The sequence below is a fragment of the Rhamphochromis longiceps genome, linkage group LG1 (genome assembly GCF_057381845.1).
Source record: "Rhamphochromis longiceps isolate RC_006_pf linkage group LG1, R_longiceps_female_GT1.1, whole genome shotgun sequence".
NCBI classification, from domain to species: Eukaryota; Metazoa; Chordata; class Actinopteri; order Cichliformes; family Cichlidae; genus Rhamphochromis; species Rhamphochromis longiceps.
This window is the reverse complement of record NC_140557.1, coordinates 40,171,993-40,191,812: the sequence shown is the minus strand read 5'-3', so window position 1 is coordinate 40,191,812 and position 19,820 is coordinate 40,171,993. Positions and strand designations below refer to the sequence as shown.

At 44.5% G+C, this 19,820-nt stretch overlaps 1 protein-coding gene across 1 annotated transcript in view; it reads right to left on the bottom strand.

Annotated features, from left to right (window-relative positions):
* Positions 1-433: 433 nt before the first annotated feature.
* Positions 434-19,820, bottom strand: part of shank2b (SH3 and multiple ankyrin repeat domains 2b) — a 220,153-nt gene continuing 200,766 nt past the window's right edge. Inside the window, exons 20-21 of the mRNA XM_085408855.1 lie at positions 17,188-19,690; positions 434-7,348 (exon numbers count right to left, since the gene is read on the bottom strand). Coding sequence (XP_085264981.1) covers positions 6,808-7,348; positions 17,188-19,690 — 3,044 coding nt within the window. The 3' untranslated portion in view covers positions 434-6,807. The remainder of the gene's footprint in view (positions 7,349-17,187; positions 19,691-19,820) is intronic.

The following is a 19,820-nucleotide window of genomic DNA, read 5'->3' as shown; positions in this document are numbered from 1 at the left end:
TTCATAACTACTTTTACCTCACTGCTCTCCAGCTACGTCTTCATCCATACCAAGGTTGCTAAGCACTCGCTGTTACTGTGCTTAAGTAGGAATTTTTACACAATTTTTCTGATTTTCTCAATGAAAAAAAAGGAAACGCTCTGGTGTAATCGTCTGATTATTCTGGCGATGCACACGATTCTCAGCCAACATACCAAAAACAAAGAGACCGTAATTGTGGAACGTACAAAGCAGGACAACAAAACGCAGTTATATGAGCATTCAGCGTCTGCGTAATAAAGAAAAGATGCTTCCTGTTATTCCAGATGACGGAATTTAGTTCATCCCCACAGACCGACTACCTCAGGTGTGGCTGGCTGCTTCTTAGCTGACACACAGACACTTAGACCCACGCACCAGGCCTGTACTATAAGGACTGAGAGGGATACAGTAGTGCAATATTATATTTATTTCTTACAGTGAATTTTGGTTGCCATACAAGAAGTTTTGAGGAATTGAGGGGGGAGGGGGAAGGAAGAGTGCAGTTACAGGAAAATTCTCTCTCTTTTCATTTCAGTAATTAGTTGACTCTATGATGATTTAATAGCACAAAATTACAGCAACATAGAAAACATGAACACAAGTCTTTGCACAAATTACCGAAAACATCTTAGCCTCTATGAAGACTTAATCAATGAGTAAAATCTATTCATGGAAAAAAAAACAGAACTTAATTGATCAAAAAGAAAAGAAAAAAAAGAAAAAGTTACCCAAATGTTGGACAATGAAAGAGTGGGAGCAGTGTTTTGACGGGGAGTGGAAGTGGGTTAGTGAGCCATGCCTGTGGTGAACACGGCCCGGTGAAACGCCACGCTACGGTGATGCTCTTTAAAGATTATTACTACATCTACTCAGCTCTACATGTCCACAGATAAAAGTGCTGAGTGACCCACTGATCCACAGGAAGGGATCAACAGGCACCGCACATCTTTTTGGTGGATCTCTGTATGTATACATACACACATATATATATATATATATATACGTTTCATATAGTTTCCTATCAACATGGCCTGCAGATATACTTTTAGAAATGTAACTTTTGTGTTTTTTAACAAAAAACCCAGACTCGGGGATTTCAAAGCCTGGGTTCAGTGGTCACTTGATTGGCCAAAGTATTACTACTGCAGTAGAGAGTGCATCTATTTTAGGCAACGCTTAATAAAACACTGACAAGTGATTGCATCATGATATGTAACTTTAAAATGGCAAAAGAAAACACAACCAAGGAGATTCAGTTAGAATAAATATTGCTTCTTACATAACCCATAAGTTTAATAATATCCACATCGCATCTACGTATATATGGTATTTCTGTTTGGCAATCCACACATCAGTGTTGAACAGTTTTTGTTCAGGTAACCTCTATAAAATTTCATAGAACTCTATACAAATCTTTAAAAATACTGTGCTTTTCTACCCCGCCTGGCACGCCACTGTACGTGTTTTGAAAAGAAGTTCAAACAGGAACAGGATTGTAGCAGCATTGTCCCGTGCCGGCCTCCGTACGGCTAATGTTCACAGAACACAGAACTTGTGTATGTTTCATTTGTCACCTCAAAAAGCAGCGCCTACGTGAAGCTGTGGAGTGCGACATGAACGCAAATAAGGGCAGAAGAAAACCAGATATATTTCCAGACACTGCTTACTGTCAAGCACATATCAACGCTCTATCTAAGAGTGCTCTGAAAAAATCTACTTGGAGAGAGCGCCTTCTATCTACGGAGCTGTGTGACTGACGGAGGTGGAGGGCGGAGGGGGGCGAGCTGGTTACAGATGATGACGGGGCAAATGAGACCAGTGCTTAGGTCATCAGGTCAGCTCTGACAACAATAAATCTATCTTCTTAGAATTTTTTTCTTCTAAACATCTGAATAGATCTATACATATAATCTAATAGACATTTTAATCCATTTAAACACTCTTATATACACGACAGCGCATACTGCACTTCTACTTCCGACTAACCCGTTATCACTGCTGGCAAACGCACCGTCTGACTTGGGTTTAAACTGGATCCTCGGTCTGAATCCTGCCTCTGCTGCGGTGAAACTATGGGACTCGAATCGAGCAGCAGTTTTCTATCCCTGTCTGCTCTCACGCCGGGCTCACACTGATGACCGCGTGCTGGCTTGGTCAAGTGATTATTCTCCGTTTCTTGCACAGTGGTTAGAATGTAGGAGACGGCAATGTGAACACATAATTATGTAAAACCCAAAGCTCGAAAATGGTTCAGCGTGATTCGATGACATCTGACTCCAGCTTGCAGTTAAGGACGTTTAGAAGAAAGTGTCCTGTTACGCCCTAAAGACAAAGAGTCTGCTTTCAGAGTCTGTGACTATTAGTTTGCTTTAGTGCTGCTTGCCACCACGAAGGACTGTTCCAGTTTTTCCATTTTGAATCTGGTCAGATTTGAACTCAAGTTAACCAAATGCACACAGTTTATTATTATTTTCCTCATAAGCAAAAAACAGCATACAAAATGTTTCAATGATTCTTTTTTGCTCCATAAAAATGTTACTTATCGTAGCTTTTGAAATACCAATCACTGAACTGAAGTTCTTAAACGTTAGTTTGCTTAAAGCATTCTGGTATATTCAAACATGTAAAAGTTCAAAAGTAAACAAAAGAATGTTTGTAAAGGATTTCACACTGGAGTCAAACGCAACAAAACGCCATCCAGTGAGAACCTTAAGCAGCTCAGTATTTTGGGAAATACACACACCGCTTTCTTCCAGGAAGAAAATCTGCACCAGTCTTCTGTCTGTGAGTCGAGCTCAGGGAGAAATATCCACCTCAATAATCAAAGACAAGATAAAGGTCCTCACCAACAAATCTTTTCACAACCTGTGGCTCGACTCGATGCTAAGCTAACCTACTTTGCACTCTTTGCACAGAGAACTGCATGAACATCTCAGTTTTACCTACTTCTATAAGTCAATGCATTCTTCAACTGAGCAATTTAGTTAGTGTACCTGAGTTTGACTTTTTACTGTCTACACCTTCTAAAGCTGTAAATGCAGTTGTAAAAGAGAAACATTGTTTCTAAATGAGTGTCCTTTTCTACACGGAATCACGTGATATTCCAACCGATTATTATTGGATACTAACGTGTTGTGTCCGTGTATGTTTTGTCCGATATGTACGAAACCTTTTTTGTTTTATAATACAGAAAAAATGATCCTTCAGTGATCTAGAAACACGTGTGTGCTCTAAATAGGACTGACGTTTAAAGTAAAAATACTGATATTCACTAGTAACTGACGTGAGTGGCTGTAGCTCAGGAGGTAGAGCAGGTCATCCACTGATCGGAAGGTTGGTGGTTCGATTCCTGGCTTCCCCTAGTCTACATGCCAAATATCCTTGGCAAATTGCTCTCCGATGCATCCATGTGAGTGTGTGAATGTTAGCTATACATTCACGCACATCTTAGAAAGGTGTGTTTGGGTGAATGCACAAGTTGTGTAAAGCACTTTGAGTGCTCAGATGAGTAGAAAAGCGCTAGAACCAGTCCATTTACTTAATCTTTGGATTAAGCGTAATGCTTCCAGCATGTCTGTCTCATAAAGCAAACACTTTACCAGACAGATGATTTACCAGTCCAGTATCTGGTACTGAGTTAGAACACCTGGATCCTGTACCACAGCAAGTTCTACACAACCAACTTTCCATTATGTGGATTCACTCATCCTAACATTAGCAATAAGGATAAGTGGTCACTCAAAGCTGGTTATCAACTCCCAAAACTAATTTAGGGTTTCATCAGCACGGGTATATGAAAGGAGTGGTGTTGGCAGCATTTGACCAATCTGAAAGGAGCATTTCACTGGTCATATATGAGTCTTCTTCCACACAAAACGATCCCTGTGAGTGTCACCCACACCAATCAGATGATGATAAAAATCTAACAGCAAATGCAACATTGCTGCAAATAAGATGGGACAGCAGTGCTACAAAGCATGAATCTGGTGATTTCTCGCACACAGCTGCAACATTTATATTATTCCTGAATGCTCTCTCCATGCTGCTGTTTGTTTTTAAGGTGCACTTTAAAGATCTGAAACGTTAAACAGGAGTCATTTAAACATTAAATGTTACTGCCCACAGCCTGATAAAGGAGAAATGAATCTGACTGGTTGAACAGGTGCTCTTGTTGGGCGATCTTCATCCCAGTAGCTGCAAAAGATATCTCGCAGCAGATCAGAATCAAGTATAACAACATTTTACACGTTTTCTAAATCACCAAATTTATATGCGCACATTCGGGGGACAATGGGAAAGTTTACGCTTCATTCTGTGGTTGTAGGTCCAGCTTAACAAGCTGCACATGTAAAATGTGTTTCCCCAGCAGAGAATCTACAATCTGTAACCTTCTCCTGACAGTTTTAGTTTTTATTCTTTCAGCTGCAGACTCAGTGCTGTTTAAGGGGTTTGACAGATTAAATATAAAAACAGTTCAAAGGCTTAATGTGTGCAGAGATGTCATATGAGGACAGCAAGTACAGTGTAGGTGTCCTGTTTTAGGATGCAGCTGACGGATAAAACATTCAATTATAAAGTAATATCTACAAATCTATATTTATTTCTGATAATCATCAGGGAAGCGCAGAGACATTAGGCACTGCTGAAAGACTTTAGTCCCTCCTACTCTGCCTGTAGAGGTCAGAGGGATCCTGCTATTTTCTGGAGAATTGATTGGTCAGTAGCCAATGACTTAGGTGGACATCGTAAGTTACCATAGCGATGTACCCCAGTATGATGTCAACCACCTTTGCACTACAGAAAACCAAGAGTTAACCCAGAAGTTACTTGGATGGCCTAAAATCCTGCTGCACAGTACAGGCCTCTGGTGGCCTTCTCTCATTTTTGTGATTTAACGATGCAAACAGCCTGTAGGTGCATTACTGCTGTCCGGTGTTATATCCTGCTAAGGACCAGGAAAAACAAGGGAAATGTATATAAACAAACTACAGGATGATGTCTCCTAGCTTGGATCCAGTGTAAGAATCCTGTCAGCACTATCTGCAGTACATTTATCAAAGTAGCAAAGCCGAGTAGTTGGTACTAGTTTGTGAAAGACAGTCTCTCTCTTGAAATGACAAAGTTCCAGTTGAAAGTCAAACTCATGTGAAAAACTTGACCATCTTCTCATCATCCCACACAGTGGAAGCTTAGTAAGGTTTAGACCACCTTACATTTGGGGCTAGATTGTTGGTTGATAGTTTTCCTTTGTTTGAATAAATGCGTGTTTATGCGTATCGATGTGTCATATCTTCTGCTCTCATTGAAAGTGAGCATAAAACAGGTGGACGGATGTTTTGCATTTCACTCCAGCTCTCAGCGACCAGTAAGAGAGCGATATCGATCTTTCTATTTCACAGCAAGAAAGCGAGTAAGTGGATTTCCCAAAATAATGCACGAATGCTAGAAACACACAGTGTAATAACCACTCTGTTCTACCACTTACACACAGGGTGTCTGGTACGTTAGCGTTACTGTGGGCCATACTGTGGGCAGGTGCCGACCTGCTGTAAGTGAAGAAGATTTGATGGTAAAAATACAAAAAGTAACACTTTTAGTTTCCCTATAAGTGCCCTATATAGCAGATTCATAGAAATAGTTAAATGGACCTTAATGATATTTTGGGTGAACTATTAACACACACACATGCACACAGAAGTAGGAAAGGAAAAACCGAGAGAGGAGAAGGACGCACTCTCAGCGAAGCTGGCACAACCATTTTCCTGTTCCAACATCTGTACGTCCATCTTGCATCCTCACCTTGGTTTTTCTTGAGTCACGAGGTGGACACCGAGCAGGTGCGGACTGCCGCAGGACTTCACGGACCCAGCTCGGGCGCAGCTCCTCCTCTGGTGACCACCCCTCTCCACACTTTGATCTTTGTCAGGGAAGAAGGCCATCGCAGTAACTACACGTGTGTAAGTGCTCAGGATGTAAAGACTGTGTGAAATCTCATTCGTCAGCTTGTGGCACTGTGCAGAAAGTGTAAGTGTGTGTGTGTGTGTGTGTGTGTGTGTGTGTGTGTGTGTGTGTGTGTGTGTGTGTGTGTGTGTGGATATGGTTTAGTATTAGTTAAACATGTCAGCAAATGCTGTTGTTTTGACACAAACAGGTGAAAAGCAAAAAAGAACAAAAAAGAACAAAAATGAAGTCTATCTCAAATTGTTCTCTACAACCTTAGATGCACCCAGAAATATAACTCCGGTAGGACTCTAGTGAAGAAATATTCTCTGAACAAACTCTAGCAAAGATAGAAAAGGAGCAACGACCAGCTCAGCTGGGTTTTCATGCACCCACACCGGGGTGTATGGAAAAAGTCTTGAGTATCCAAAGCAGTCAGGTGACCACGAGTCTTTGTGTGAAGAAACTTCCAGACAAGTGTTTTTTCCCAGTGTTTCCAGAATATGTTGTTTTCTTTACAGTCCCACATACTGTCCTCCTTTCTCTCGCCTGGATTTGACATAGCAGCTATTCTCTTCTTTCTCCCCCTGCAGTTCCCCCAAACATCCCATGATCCCCTGATGCTCAGGACAGTGGGAAGCAGGAAGAGGGCGAACAACACTGGAGCACTGAGATGAGGCCGACAGCGGAGGATGGGAGGAGACATACACAGCAAGAGGCAGCATCAGCTTGGACAAAACTTCCACCCGGTTCCACGTCTTGAGATTACGTCTGATGAAGAGATTGGTAAAAGTGATTCGTGACACCTCCCTCTCCTTGGCCCTGACTCCACACGTCGCCAGCCCGTCACCTCGGGGCTTGTCTGTCCTGCAGCAGCTTGAGGGCCCTCTCAATGTTCATGCGGTGGCCCACTCTTGTCACGCCCAGGTCTATCAGGTCCTCCTTCTGCAGCGAGGGCAGATGAGCACCCTCGATCTCATTGTCCAGGAAAGCGTCCCTGTGCTCCCCCAGGTTGAGACTCTCCAGCCAGTCCGCCACGTCGTGCTTGCTCCACAGCTCCATGGGTTTGGAGGCGAAAGGCTTGCCTGAGGCTGCCACGGCCTGCATCAGCGTAAGTGGAGATGGAGAGCGCGAGCTCCCGCTGCCGCCACACGAGGAGCTCAGGCTGTAGCCGCCGCCGCTGCCCAAAGGTGGGGTTGGCAGGCCGAAGACGTCTGTGAGGGTGGGCGACACAGAGGGAGGCAGTGAAGAGCAGGGGGTGAGGGAGGACGCCGAGTCTGGAGGGCTGCAGGGGTGCGTCTGGGATGGGAGACTGCTGGGAGGGGTGGAGGTGAGGGTGGTAGCGGCGGCAGCATTGTTACGCATTCCTGAGTCATCGGTAGGAGGCCTAAGAGGGACAAAGAAGAGATGAGCGGTTAGTTCGGGTCAGACTGAGCCAACATAAAAGCCTGACATAAATAACACAGCAAACACTTTGCATTTCTTTGGCACTTTAAGGAAACGTGCAATAAATGTGCAACTGAAATCATAATTTAAAACCTGGATTAGATCTTAGTCAGACTCTATTCAGTCCAGTTCTACGTTTACAATAACATGTGGTTGCCACAGGTTGCTAACAGAAGCTAACAGCAAAGGCTCAAAGTATCACAGATTAAGAAAAACCACTTTGCAACATGAAGGTAGGTCAGGACCCTTGAGGATGCAGGCGTATCACTGTCACAGTCTGCAGTGTAGAGACTCCATGAAGGGAGAGTTTACCACAAAGTGCAAAACACTTATTATCCTCGAGGCCAGGAAGGCCTGGTTACACTGTGACTGCTGGCGCTCATGCTGCAAAACTGACTGAGCTCAAAGTCAAACTCAAAGCAATTCTTCAACGGCATACTTTTCAGTCACTAAAGACTTGCAAATAGTGGAATAGTGCAATACTCCAAAAGACCACAAGGTGGCACCATATGCAAACAGCAGGTACACAAAGTCTGAGGCCATTTTCCAGTTCTCTGGTTATTTAGTTAGCTACTATGAACTTGTTAGTGTATCTTTGAACTAACACACCATTATTGTAATATGAGCACAAGATGTGATCATTAAGATCAGGTGAAAAATCCAGATTTTCTTCTTCTGAAAATGATTTAATGCAGAAATATTAAAAGTACATCAGTAATGCATTTCTCTTTAAACTGCGTATCTCTGATGATTTAACGAGTATTTAGTAAAGCATTAAGAAAATAAAGAGAAGCTGAAGTGAAACTAATAGTAAATACACCATAGTTGTGGGTATGAGCTGGACCGGTAAGCTCACCACATGTAAGCTGGAACAGGTCCCGATGACCAGCTGAAGGCTGCTTACAGCTAATGGATTATTCTCACTTTTGCATTAAATTTGGGATCTTCGAATAACATTTCTTTCGGCTGAAATTCATTTTTTAAGAACTCAAGTAATTTCATTCAACCAAAAAAGCCCATACAGCCTTCATTCCTCGTTGCAGAAAGGATTTTCTAGGCCTCTTAATATGTATGTGCAATGGCTTATCACATGATTATGACATAATTAGTATAGCAGCTTTAATAACGAGTGAGTGCAGGCTTCAGCATTCAGAAAAAGATGCTGCATGCTGAGAGTGCCGCAGCCCGAGGGAAGCCGGCAGTGTTCACACCACCCATTGGCTCTTAATGGATGGATGTCTACCACAACAATGTGAGGAGGGGAAAGGTTAGCCACTCTCATCTTTTTATAGCTATTACAGCATGAGAGAAGCTAAAATAATAGAATAATGAAGTTGCCTTTTCGACCTGAAAAATGTACACTGTCAGCAAAGAAATATTAATCAAACTTCCTCTGAAAGAGGCACAAACATTTCAACTTGTTAGTTTCAGACACTGTGCTCCAAAACAGTCACAGGAAATTGAAACAGGGAAGCTTAATGCTAATTCTTCTTGGTGTTGTGGCTTTATTTAAAGCACATAGTTGAATAAGCGTAGACCTCATTATCCTAGTAATAATCCCGGCTGTCACAGTACTGGAAGATGGGATCATGATACACTATAGCTCACATTTGTACCATGTTTTCAGTCTTTGCTTGAGAATTGCTAAACTTTACTTTACAGAAAGTTGCAGTATAAATTGACAACTCACAGCTGAGAAAAGTGCAAGAAGGTCTTTACACAGTCTGCGGTGTCTTTCTTATCGTCACCAAATTCCATCAAATGACCAAAAACAAAGAACGCATCCCACTGTGTGTGTATCAAACCCCGCGCCCTCCCGAGGCGTAATATACCAACGATTTGTCAAGTCCCAAGGTGACCTTCTGCGTTCTTATGCTACGCGCCGGTTTATGGATGAAATCCAATAGAATGACGCTCCCGCGGTTTACACGTTCCAGCCTTGTATTCCAGCCCTAACCTTAGCCAGCACTTTAATGACGTTAGATAGTGTTTTCCAAAGTGATTTAAGTAAAACGAACATACATATGTGGGTTCATTCCAAACGGTTCTCATGTTTCCTCATTTTCCCGATCTCGTAATAAAGGGACTAGAGTTGAGGCTCAGGTGTGAAATGTCTGGTTTTCAGGGTTTTTATCGGTTTTCAGCGTTATTTTGTTATCGTTTTTATCGTTTACTCGGTTTTCCTGGGTCTGTTCACGTGTGTTATGAATAAATCTTCTTTTTTCGGTACCGGTACTAGTTTCATTTTGTTGTATTTATCCGCGACACCTTAAAGGCCGGTCCATGAAAATATTGTCGGGCATAAACCGGTCCGTGGCGCAAAAAAGGTTGGGGGCCGCTGATATAGCAGCATATAGGAGCATTCCTAGACTTCTGTTAGCCAGCTGGTCTGGTTATGGTCGCTGAATAAATCTTAACCCTGGCAAACAGCCAGTGTCAAAGAATTTATCAGCAAACTCACCTTAAAAACTAAACAGCACCATACAAGAGTCATTGAGCAAAATACACAAAAATAACAGCATAAGATAGAAACTGTACAAACAGGACAGATGTGAAGTGATCGTTGCTGCGTGGATAACAGTGGTAGGCTTCTGTGCTCACCCAGAGCTCCGTGCCTGAGATAATCGTATCATATCCTCTACGTCTGAAGCCGGAGCTTTTCATTCACAGGGATCATTTGTACATTTACTGGCCTCGTTATATATATGTATATGTTTAATATGAGCATTCGCTACTCACACAGCATATATACATGACAGAAAATGCGACCCTTTCTGCTCAACTTTCTGCTTCACGTCTGTGCAGAGCCTGAATAATGCTGTGGGAAAAACGATGTAAGACTGTCACACAGCTGTGTACCAGTGTCTTAGACGTGCAACAAAAGCCCTCATTTTTGCACAAAAAGTAGGCGATGGATTGGCTGATTCTCTCAGCCTGCTTTGAATTGGTGTGTTCATTGTTGCCACTTTTTCCCCTGTTGTGCTAATTTGAATGAACAAAAGCAATTTTATTGTTCCTGTACTGAAGAGAAAAACAAACAAAGAAAAAAACAATTTAAAAACAGCTTCACTGGCACCCTGGTTACTGAAGGCAGTCATTGATCCACATCTTTGATTTGGCCAAGACTTCGTGCTGGATGCCTGTCCTGAAGAAACCCTCAGCATTTGGCCTCGCTTGGGTCTGCCACTAGGAATATACCGACGTATGCCTCCTTGTGACTGGGCCTTTCACATGACACCCTACTACTCTGACATCTTTTACTTCCTACATAGTAAACCTGATGAGGTTATCCATTTAGTTGATGCAATCAGTGAATTGTGGTAGATTCTAAGACTTGATTTTCATCCACAATAAACTGGAAGAAAATTTAGCTACCTGAAGCAACAGCTGGCTGATGCTCCTGAAGTGGGAATGGTATTGTTAATATGCAAACTGCCGTGACCAGTAATCAGTGGCCATGACAATTTGCCTATTAAAACTGATGAAACTGAGCTCATGGTGCACTCTTGGTTATTGGTGTAAGTTTTGGTCATTATGCAAATGTGCTGTTGAAGAAACCTGCTGTCAGCTGAGACCGAAGAAGTCGTGTGGAGGAGTAATTAAAGATTCCTCTCACTGAAAACGCTGCGTCCAGATGAACAGAATGAACTTTCTGGAATGGTTGAAGCTAGGCTGAGAAGAAGGTGAGGGTCAGTGAGCAGTAGTGCGGCTTCCAGCTGAAAATAAGCACTGCAGATGTAATGTTTGCTTTGAGAGTGTTGACAGAGAACTATGTGGATCTAGAGAAAGCATACGATAGGGTGTCAAGAGAGGAGCTGTGGCACTCCAAGAGGAAGTCATAGAAGTACGTGAAGGTCTTGCAGGACATGAGGACAGTGAGATAATGGTGACAGAAGTGACTGATGAGTTCAAGGTGGAGGTGGAATTACATCAGGAATGATCTTTGCTGTTGGAGAGACTGACAGCTGAGGTGAGGCCAGTGTAGCCGTGAAGCTGCAGCGAGCAGAGCTGCGCTGATTACAAGGAGCTGAGAATCACACGCAAGATGTGGTGCAGTGGGAATGTATATTCTGAAGAAAATCCTTATGTCACCGTTCAACCGAGCCAGTTATTAAGTATCCGGACATCACAACAACCAAAAACAAACACACACAAGTGTGTGCTGTGTAAATCTGAATGAGTAAGAAGCATCACCATCACACATTACCTGAGGCTCCAGATGGAGGGTTGTGACGGCCATGCTGGACTGTGGAGCAGTGAGACACCCCCCACCCCCACACCTCACCACCACAGCACACAAACACACATCAATCCATGCAGAACCATCATACCTTAATTCAGTTTCCCCTGAGGATTCAGTTTCCAGTTGAGTCCTCTGCTAATAGATTGATTGAATTGTCAACACACAGTTTGTGCGCACACTGACTGACTGCACTGAGAAACTGCGCCAGGAGGCAGAAAGCAGTCCAAATCTGACCTCTGCCCTGTCAGACGGACTTTTCCCATCAATTTCTCTGTGCTATGTGTAGCCTAGATATTGTTCTTTCCTACTTGTAGCATATGGAAAGGCCCGAGGGGAAGTGAAGTAGACTAAGGGGGTCCTTCTGCCAAAATGGAACTAGGCCAAAGTTAAAGTGCTGCTTCCCTGCTTCTTAGTAAATAAAACTTTCACTTTATCACAGCGCATGTTGGATGGATGAGATGGAAACAGAGGACACCATGTTGACCACAGAGAAAACTGCACACATGAAAGACAAAAGAAGAACATGGGAGAACACCACATGTTTTAGAAACAGGTTTTACTCCACTGAAAGGTTAAAAATACTTCATTCGAAGCCTTCCCAGTGTTTCTCTAATTGCTCTTCTATCATCTGTGAAAGACTTTTTGTTGCAGGTGTTAAACTGATGTGAAAAGTATGTAATTGGCTATTAAGGCTGATTAGCGCAGGGTCTTCTTTAGCTTCGCTGACCTTAATTCCATTTCTTGCAGCTACAAAGAGTAGCACATGAAAAGCCGAGCACAGCGCTCTGCTGTGTAGCAAAGTACTGTGGATTGCATAACCTCGGGAGCCATCCACGATTTATATAGTCCAGATTAAGTTATGAATTTTATATTCTGAGAAAGCCGGACATCACACTTCCTGTCACAAGTCCCAATAGCTCCATCATGGGTAGAATTTGGGGGCACTAAATAGGTCTAAATTCCATACAGAGGCATTGTTAAGCCAAGTCCAGCCAAGTAACTGACAACCATATGGAAGCTAAGGTATTTACTCTATTGTTGGAAAAAAGGTAGAACAGTGATCACTCCCTAAACATGACACAGAGAAATCGTGCATTGAAGAAACCTCACCCTGAGCCTGTAGGCCAGGGGTGTCCAACTCCAGGCCTCGAGGGCCGGTGTCCTGCAGGTTTTAGATCTCACCCTGGGTCAACACACCTGAATCAAATGATTAGTTCATTACCAGGCCTCTGGAGGTCATTTAGCCATTTGAATCAGCTGTGTTGGATCAAGGACACATCTAACTGGCACTCAAGACCTGGAGTTGCCCCCCCCTGCTGTAGGCATGTGGCTGAAACATTACACCAGGCACTTACAGTCCAAAGACATCAGTGTTAGGTTGTTTGGTGGATCGTAACTGGCTGTAGATGTGAATGCAAAGTAGATGAAGTCCTGTGTGGATTGAATAAATTTCTGTATGAATATTTGTGAACAAAGTAATGTGGCTGGGCCCAGAGAAGCACTATAGAAATGCAGATGTTCAGGTTATATTAACTAATGTAAGTTAATGTAACCTGAATGTCTGTGACCTGTTTGCCCAACGATCACTCAATCCAGCCAAATACAAATCTTACACTCTGCATTTCTCCCCCACACATAAGCACCACGAACACGTGGCCTCTGCTGAGCACAGGGACAGTGCTTGCTTCCCATCAGCTGAGTGACTTTGGTACAAGATGATGCAGTGCTATTGATATCGGTGGTGGGAGACCTCACCTTCACCACGCCCACGCATCGCATGACACCCTTCGTCTTTCTAGCACACACCGGCTCGTGCATACAGGGTCGCGCTCACTGCCATGCACAGAAGCCTTTTATAGAAGCCTTTAATACGCGCTCTCACACACAGACTGACACGGGTTACGTAAGGATGGCCTACAAAAGCAGCGCAGCACGTGACCTGCGTGAGATGATGCTGAGCTCTGCCGAGGGTTAGGCCTGCCATCTCTTGCTCCATCTCTCTCTTACACACATGCACGCACACGCTCGCATATAAATCTGCACCCCTCCCCCGACTCAAACTGACATCACTGCAGGCCTCAAGGCTGCTCTCATCAGGCGGTTACTAGGCAACCGTTTCGTCCACAGGCACAACCAACGCACATTTAATCTGGGAGACCAGGAGAGAGAGAAGTACAAATATCCAGAGAAGAAAATCTGATGTTATCACCGCTTCTTTGGCTGATTCCAACATACCAGAGAAGACAGAAAACCGAGAGAGGGAGAGAGCTGTAGAGTGTGTACAAGAATGAGCGAGAGAGCAAAGGATGCAGTGACAGAGGGAGAGCATGTGTGAATCTAGGCCATGTTCTGTGCATTTCTGTTGCCATCTGTTTGACGGTCACAGAAACAGGAGCACCTTCACCCTCCTCGGGCTTCTTCAGATGACGAGGCGCTCTCTAGCTGCCTACAACCGTATATTCTGCTGCGGCGCTTGGCAGCCTTCTCCACCACACTAAGTAACGCAGGCAATGCAGGCAGATAATCAGAGACCCTGGTGTATACAACAGAGCAGGGTTTAAGCTGACACGAGAAACAAATGCATCGGTGCGACGATTGAAAAGCAGTTACAAATAACTCACTGACTTTGGCGAGAGCGCTGCAGTCACCTCTAACCGAGGAAACATCTGGCTCTTAGATCCAGTAAAGGAACTGATCTGAACACATTTAGGTTTTTATCTTGTAGAGAAGATAAAGCTCATCCTGTCTCATCCACAGATATCATCTCTAAATGCTGTTCTGTAAGTATCGGTGTTTTTGCTGATGAAGGCTTTAGTGGACCTCTGTGTAGCCACTGATGTGATTTTATAGGAATAAACGAGGTTTGCTTTTACATTTTAGAGACATTTTAAGGAATGCAAGATTCATTTGGGACATTCAGCCCCTTACATGCTGTTTCATCATTCTGCATTGAGTGGCTTTTCACCTGTGCAAGTGGTTTTTAACACAGGACATTTCTACATTTGTAGACCAATACTTTTAGTACGAAAGTACGAAAAAAAAAAGTGTCTTACCTTTTCTTAACTTTGATCTCTAGTACCTTACTGTTTCTATTGTTCAAATGACAACTGTACTTAGTTCCTCTGTTTGTCACTAACAAGCTCCATGTAGACCAACCCTTTCTGCAACTAAATACTCTACATTTTAAACAGCATATCATTTTCTATACCATGTCACATGGCAGAAATACATACGATCACATAAGTGAAAACAGGCCTTTGATGGAATGTCGGATGATGAGGGAACCTACCTGTGAGAGTGGGAGACACAGAGGGGCATGAAGAAAGGAGAGGTGAAGGAACAACGGGAGACTGGAAAAAAATGGAGATGAAGCTGGAAAGGCGTGAGCTGGAATGAATACAGAAGTTAAAGGTCAACAAACACGACTTTAAGCTGCAGAGGATGACGATGAGGATACCACGACAGCGTGTGGAATGAAGCATGAAGGGAGGAACACAGAGCTGGACCTACTGGACCTGCTGCTGGGCATCCTGCTGCAATTACCCCAAATGGACACCGCTGCGTGGAGCTAATAGTGTTTATTAAATCAGAAAGCACAAGTGCCCAGAGGAACAAAAACCTTCGTGGCACTCTCTACAAGTCTCTGATGAGTGATGGGATTGTTCATACAAAATGCATGCAAGCAGTGAATTATTTATCGTGCTTTTTATTCCCTCTCACAGGAGTGAGATGTGGGTTAAAAAAATGAAAAATGAAAAAACATGAGGTTGGCTGATTCAGGCGCAGTTTCCATCAAAATGTTGTTCCAGCTTGTGTCGAGCACAATGCTTGCTTTGCTAACTGATCATTCTTTAACCATCAACAGGTACAGCTGTGGTCAAATGTTTAGGCAGCGGCACCACTCACAAAACTAATTTTATATTTATTTGCCAACTAATGCCTTTGTGGCTGTTCAACAAACGAGCTACGTGCACGGTGCTCTGTGTTTCTCACATGGACATTTACTGTAAAATGTGCCAGCAAACAGAAGAAATGTGACATAGAGGAGGATTAAGCTAAATAGTGAAATAAATCAGGTAGTAGAGGCGTCATCTACTAACGGGAAGGTTGGTGGTTCAATCCCTTGGCTGCTCCAGTCTAAATGCTCAATATCTTTGGGCACGATACTAAGCCTACGTTGCTCTCTGATGCATCCATCAGTGTGAATGTCAGCTCAAAAGCACTTAACCATAGAAATAACTGCGTGTGTGAAAAAGGCGAGTAAAAAAGCACTAAATAAGAACCAGTCTCTTTACATTCCCAGTGAGGAATCCCACAGTAACTCTTCCATTAAATCTTCAGAAAATTCCCACTGCTACCACAATAAAGTGAAATCTCACGGTGACCAAATATTATCACAAGAAATGTTCAACATGGCTGACTGACGTCAGCAGGTGCTTTATTCTGGAATGTGATGCATCCATACATCATGCACGGATGAACAGAGTGTAAACCAGAACAGGCATACTACCATTTCAAACAACACATGTAGCAAAACCCTGCAGCCACACACAGTTCACAGAACAAGCTGATGTTCCTCCCAATCCCATAATCCTTTTGGGCTCTTCTGACAAACACAACAGCTATAATCAACAATGAAAACACAGGTAACAGCTGGAGTCACCGGACTACACAAAACCAAGCTTGTCACAACAAAAACAGAAAAATGAGTTCAAATTTTCACTAATCACTAGTGCTGCCAGCGTTAAAATGACGTTAGCGCCATAACCGCATTAACGCAGCAAATGTCCGTTAGCGAGTTAGTGCAGATCGCCCGGTGCGTGGGGCTGGACAGCACATGTTAACGAGCTAACTGCGCTATCGTGTTGACGCCGTGCAGCCCCACACACGGGGCAATCCGCGCTAACTCGCTGACGGAGATTTGTCGCATTAATGCGGTTATTGTGTTAAGATCATTTTAACGAGACTAACGCTGACAGCACTACTTTTCACATATTCTTTTCACCACTTACTCTCTACTCACTGTCAAACTCAACACTGACATCATCATTCTACTCCAATTATACTCCTGCTCGCCTTCTACAAGCCAATCAGGGTTTATTCTGTGTGCCTTGTGTGTACTGTGGTCATCATCCAATCCTCCATCTTCATCATGAGCAACGTCTAGACTCTGGGGGGTGGGGGGTTCTTACTTATCAAATACTGCATCTTAATAAAGCAACTTCATGTTCTTCCAAATTGTCTTGGACTACTTCGGACTATTTTCAGATTTAGCCTAAGCATTCATGGATGCCTGGTTATAATCAGTGGTGATCAATAATTAGTGGATCAGCTTATAAGCCAATATGCATGAAATTTTACAGCTTTCTAGAAGCTAAATTAGACAGAAAATGTGTTTGCTCAGACTCTACAGTGAATAAAGTTCTTACGTAACTAAGCACTAACATGAAAAAGGTGCAAAATAAACAAATGACACATGAACAAAATCTAAACAACAGAAGATAGGAAAAACTAAAGTAAGGAATGACTTCACATACCTTGTTCCGAAGCCCCCTCTGGTGCCTGTTGGGGAGTCAAGGCTTTCTCCTGGCTTGGTTGGCCTGTCGCGATTCATATGCTGTAGAATGGTGCTCAGCTCAGTGATAACTGTGTTCTTGGAGTCTGGTGTGGATGGGGGGCTGCGTAGCTCAGGGGGCTGATCACCCCACAGCTTGGAGGTCCTTTGAGTAGGAGTCCTAGGAGGTTCAGAGGACGAGGGAGGAGGGAGAGGGGCCTGAGGCGGTGACCCATAAGACTCTGGTGGCTCTTCAATGAGAGCATCGTGATAAAGTGACGTTCTATTAATGACAGACTTGCTCTTGGGCTTTGGTGGCACAGGGGGCCGATCCACCAGGAAGGCGTGACCGTCTGCAGTGGCATAGAGGCTCTCCAAAGCACTGTCACAGAAGCCTCCTTCTGATGACAGGGTGGAGATGCTAGACACTGTGCTGGTGGTCTCCATGTGCTGAGGATCCCCACTACTGCGGCTGTCCACCTCTTCAATGCCTGAGTCACCTACCCCTGATTCTGGGTCAGGTGGAGGGGCATACGAGGGGGGCATATTGTTTGCCAACCTTCTGTGTTGATCAGTGACAGGTGGTGGGGCATGAGGGTGGTATGGGGGTAGAGAAGGCCCCCCATTCCGTCTCTGTTGCTGAATCATCTCTGCAATGGCACTAGCCTGGTCATCAGGAATGTCAATACTGTTTGCAAACTCCAGAGGTGGGGGGAGGGGTTCTGAGAACTCAAATTCTTCATCAATGTCAACTGAGGCCAGAGGGGGAGGAGGGATGCGAAAGGGCAGTTTTACAGGTTCGTCCATGGATTCGCCTAAAGGAATGCTCCTCCTCCTTAATGTGGGTGGCTGTGGAGTGGACAGTGTTGAAGAACTAAGAGGATCAGGCTGGTTTGGATCTTTCAGCTCAGACGGTCGGTTGCTGTCCTGCCCCTCGGCCTCTTGGTTGTTCGCCTTGTTGCTTATGTCTGTGCTGGTGTGAACCATCAGTAATCCAGCTGACTTGGGCTGTGATGTGTCTGCCACATCTGCTGGTGCGCTTTTCCTCTCTTCAAGTGCCTGATGCTGCCGCTCTTCCCGTGCTCCATCAGACTCGTACTTCTGCTCTGTCATTTGTCTTTGAAGGCCACCTCGGCCAGGCCGTCCCATTGTTGCCGTGGAGATTGCAGCAAAACTCGTCTCGATTCCAGAGCGGAGTTTGGTGTCAATAAATAGAGGCTGGTTGAGGTCAGGTTTGTGACTTTGCTGAACTGGCAGGGACTGGGCTTCATGCTTGGGGGTTTGTTGAACCTGAGGATTATTTTGAGACTGATTCTGAGGATGGTTTTGTTGCTCTTTCATGGCCCGGTCACGAGCTGCAAGGGCCAGAGCTAGTGGAGAATTAGGGTCCAACGGCTTGCCAGTGACAGGATGGAGGTAGGTTCCATTGGCCCTGTAGTGGCTCTTAGGAGGAGTGGCTGGGAGGCTAACAGGACTGTCCAGGTTGGGACACTGCCCTGTTCTAGTGTTTAGTGGCTCCCGAACAACTGTGGGCTCAGGAGTGTTGAAATCTGTCATATTTCCACTACCGCCACCAACAGGGCGACCGAGCTGCTTTGCCAAAGGAGGGGCTAATATCCTTTGAAGACGCTCGTCGCTGCTGAACATGCCTTCATCGATGGACTTGGACTGGCGAAGGCGAGGGGTTGGCGTGGGACCACTCAAGTCATCATCCCCGATGTCTATTGACTGGAAGGCAATCGAGTTCTTTTTTGCCTCGAGCCTCTTTTCGCGGTCCCGTACTGCTCCAGCAATAGCTGCTGCAAAGGGGTTGCTTAGTGAAAGGGGGTCTTCAGGGCGTAAACCTCCACTTCCACCGACAGCAGGTGTGAGAGGCGGGTGTTCAGGGGTTGTAGGCTCAATTTCCATGCTGCTACCCTGGCTGCTCTTGCCACTGCTGCTAGTGGATGGCTCCTTTACAATGATGGTGGGAATAGGGATAGAGGAGCATGTTCTTTCTACAGGCGTAGTAGGCATGGAAACTGGGCCTGATGGACTTGTTGGCATGTGACACGTCTTCTCTGGGCTGTCTTCCACGTTAGACTGCTTTACTAACATACCCTTCCTTCGGGCTGGTTTTGCTGGCACATACAGCGTCCTATTGCCCACCTCTGAATACGGGTTCTCAGGCACTGGCGTACGCCCCCGAGTTCGTGTGCTCTCAAAGTGCTCAGAGCTCTGACGGAAATAGCCACGCCTCAACGTACCGACGTCGGTGGTCCGGCTTATGGTCGTCACTGCATTGGGCGAGTTTTGGGTAAAGCTTGGTCGTGTTGTGCCATAGCTCTTGGGTGTAGGTCCAGCAGCTGAGTTGTAGGCAGGTGGTGAAGGGGGTGAAATGGCTGGGGGAGGAGGGATGTCCTCTGAGGTGTCAGGCATAGAGAGACTGCGTGAGAACTTGAGTAGGGGAGGTGTGAGGAATCCCTGTTTCTCATCCTCCGATGTACCTTGAAGAAATGGAGCAGAAGGAATAATTATCTCAGGACCTAGGGGAAACATCCCTTTGTTTCACTTCCTGCTTGGCCCCCTAGTTCCAAAAGAAATGCCTTCTTTAGCTCTCTCTGGATTTATTTATAT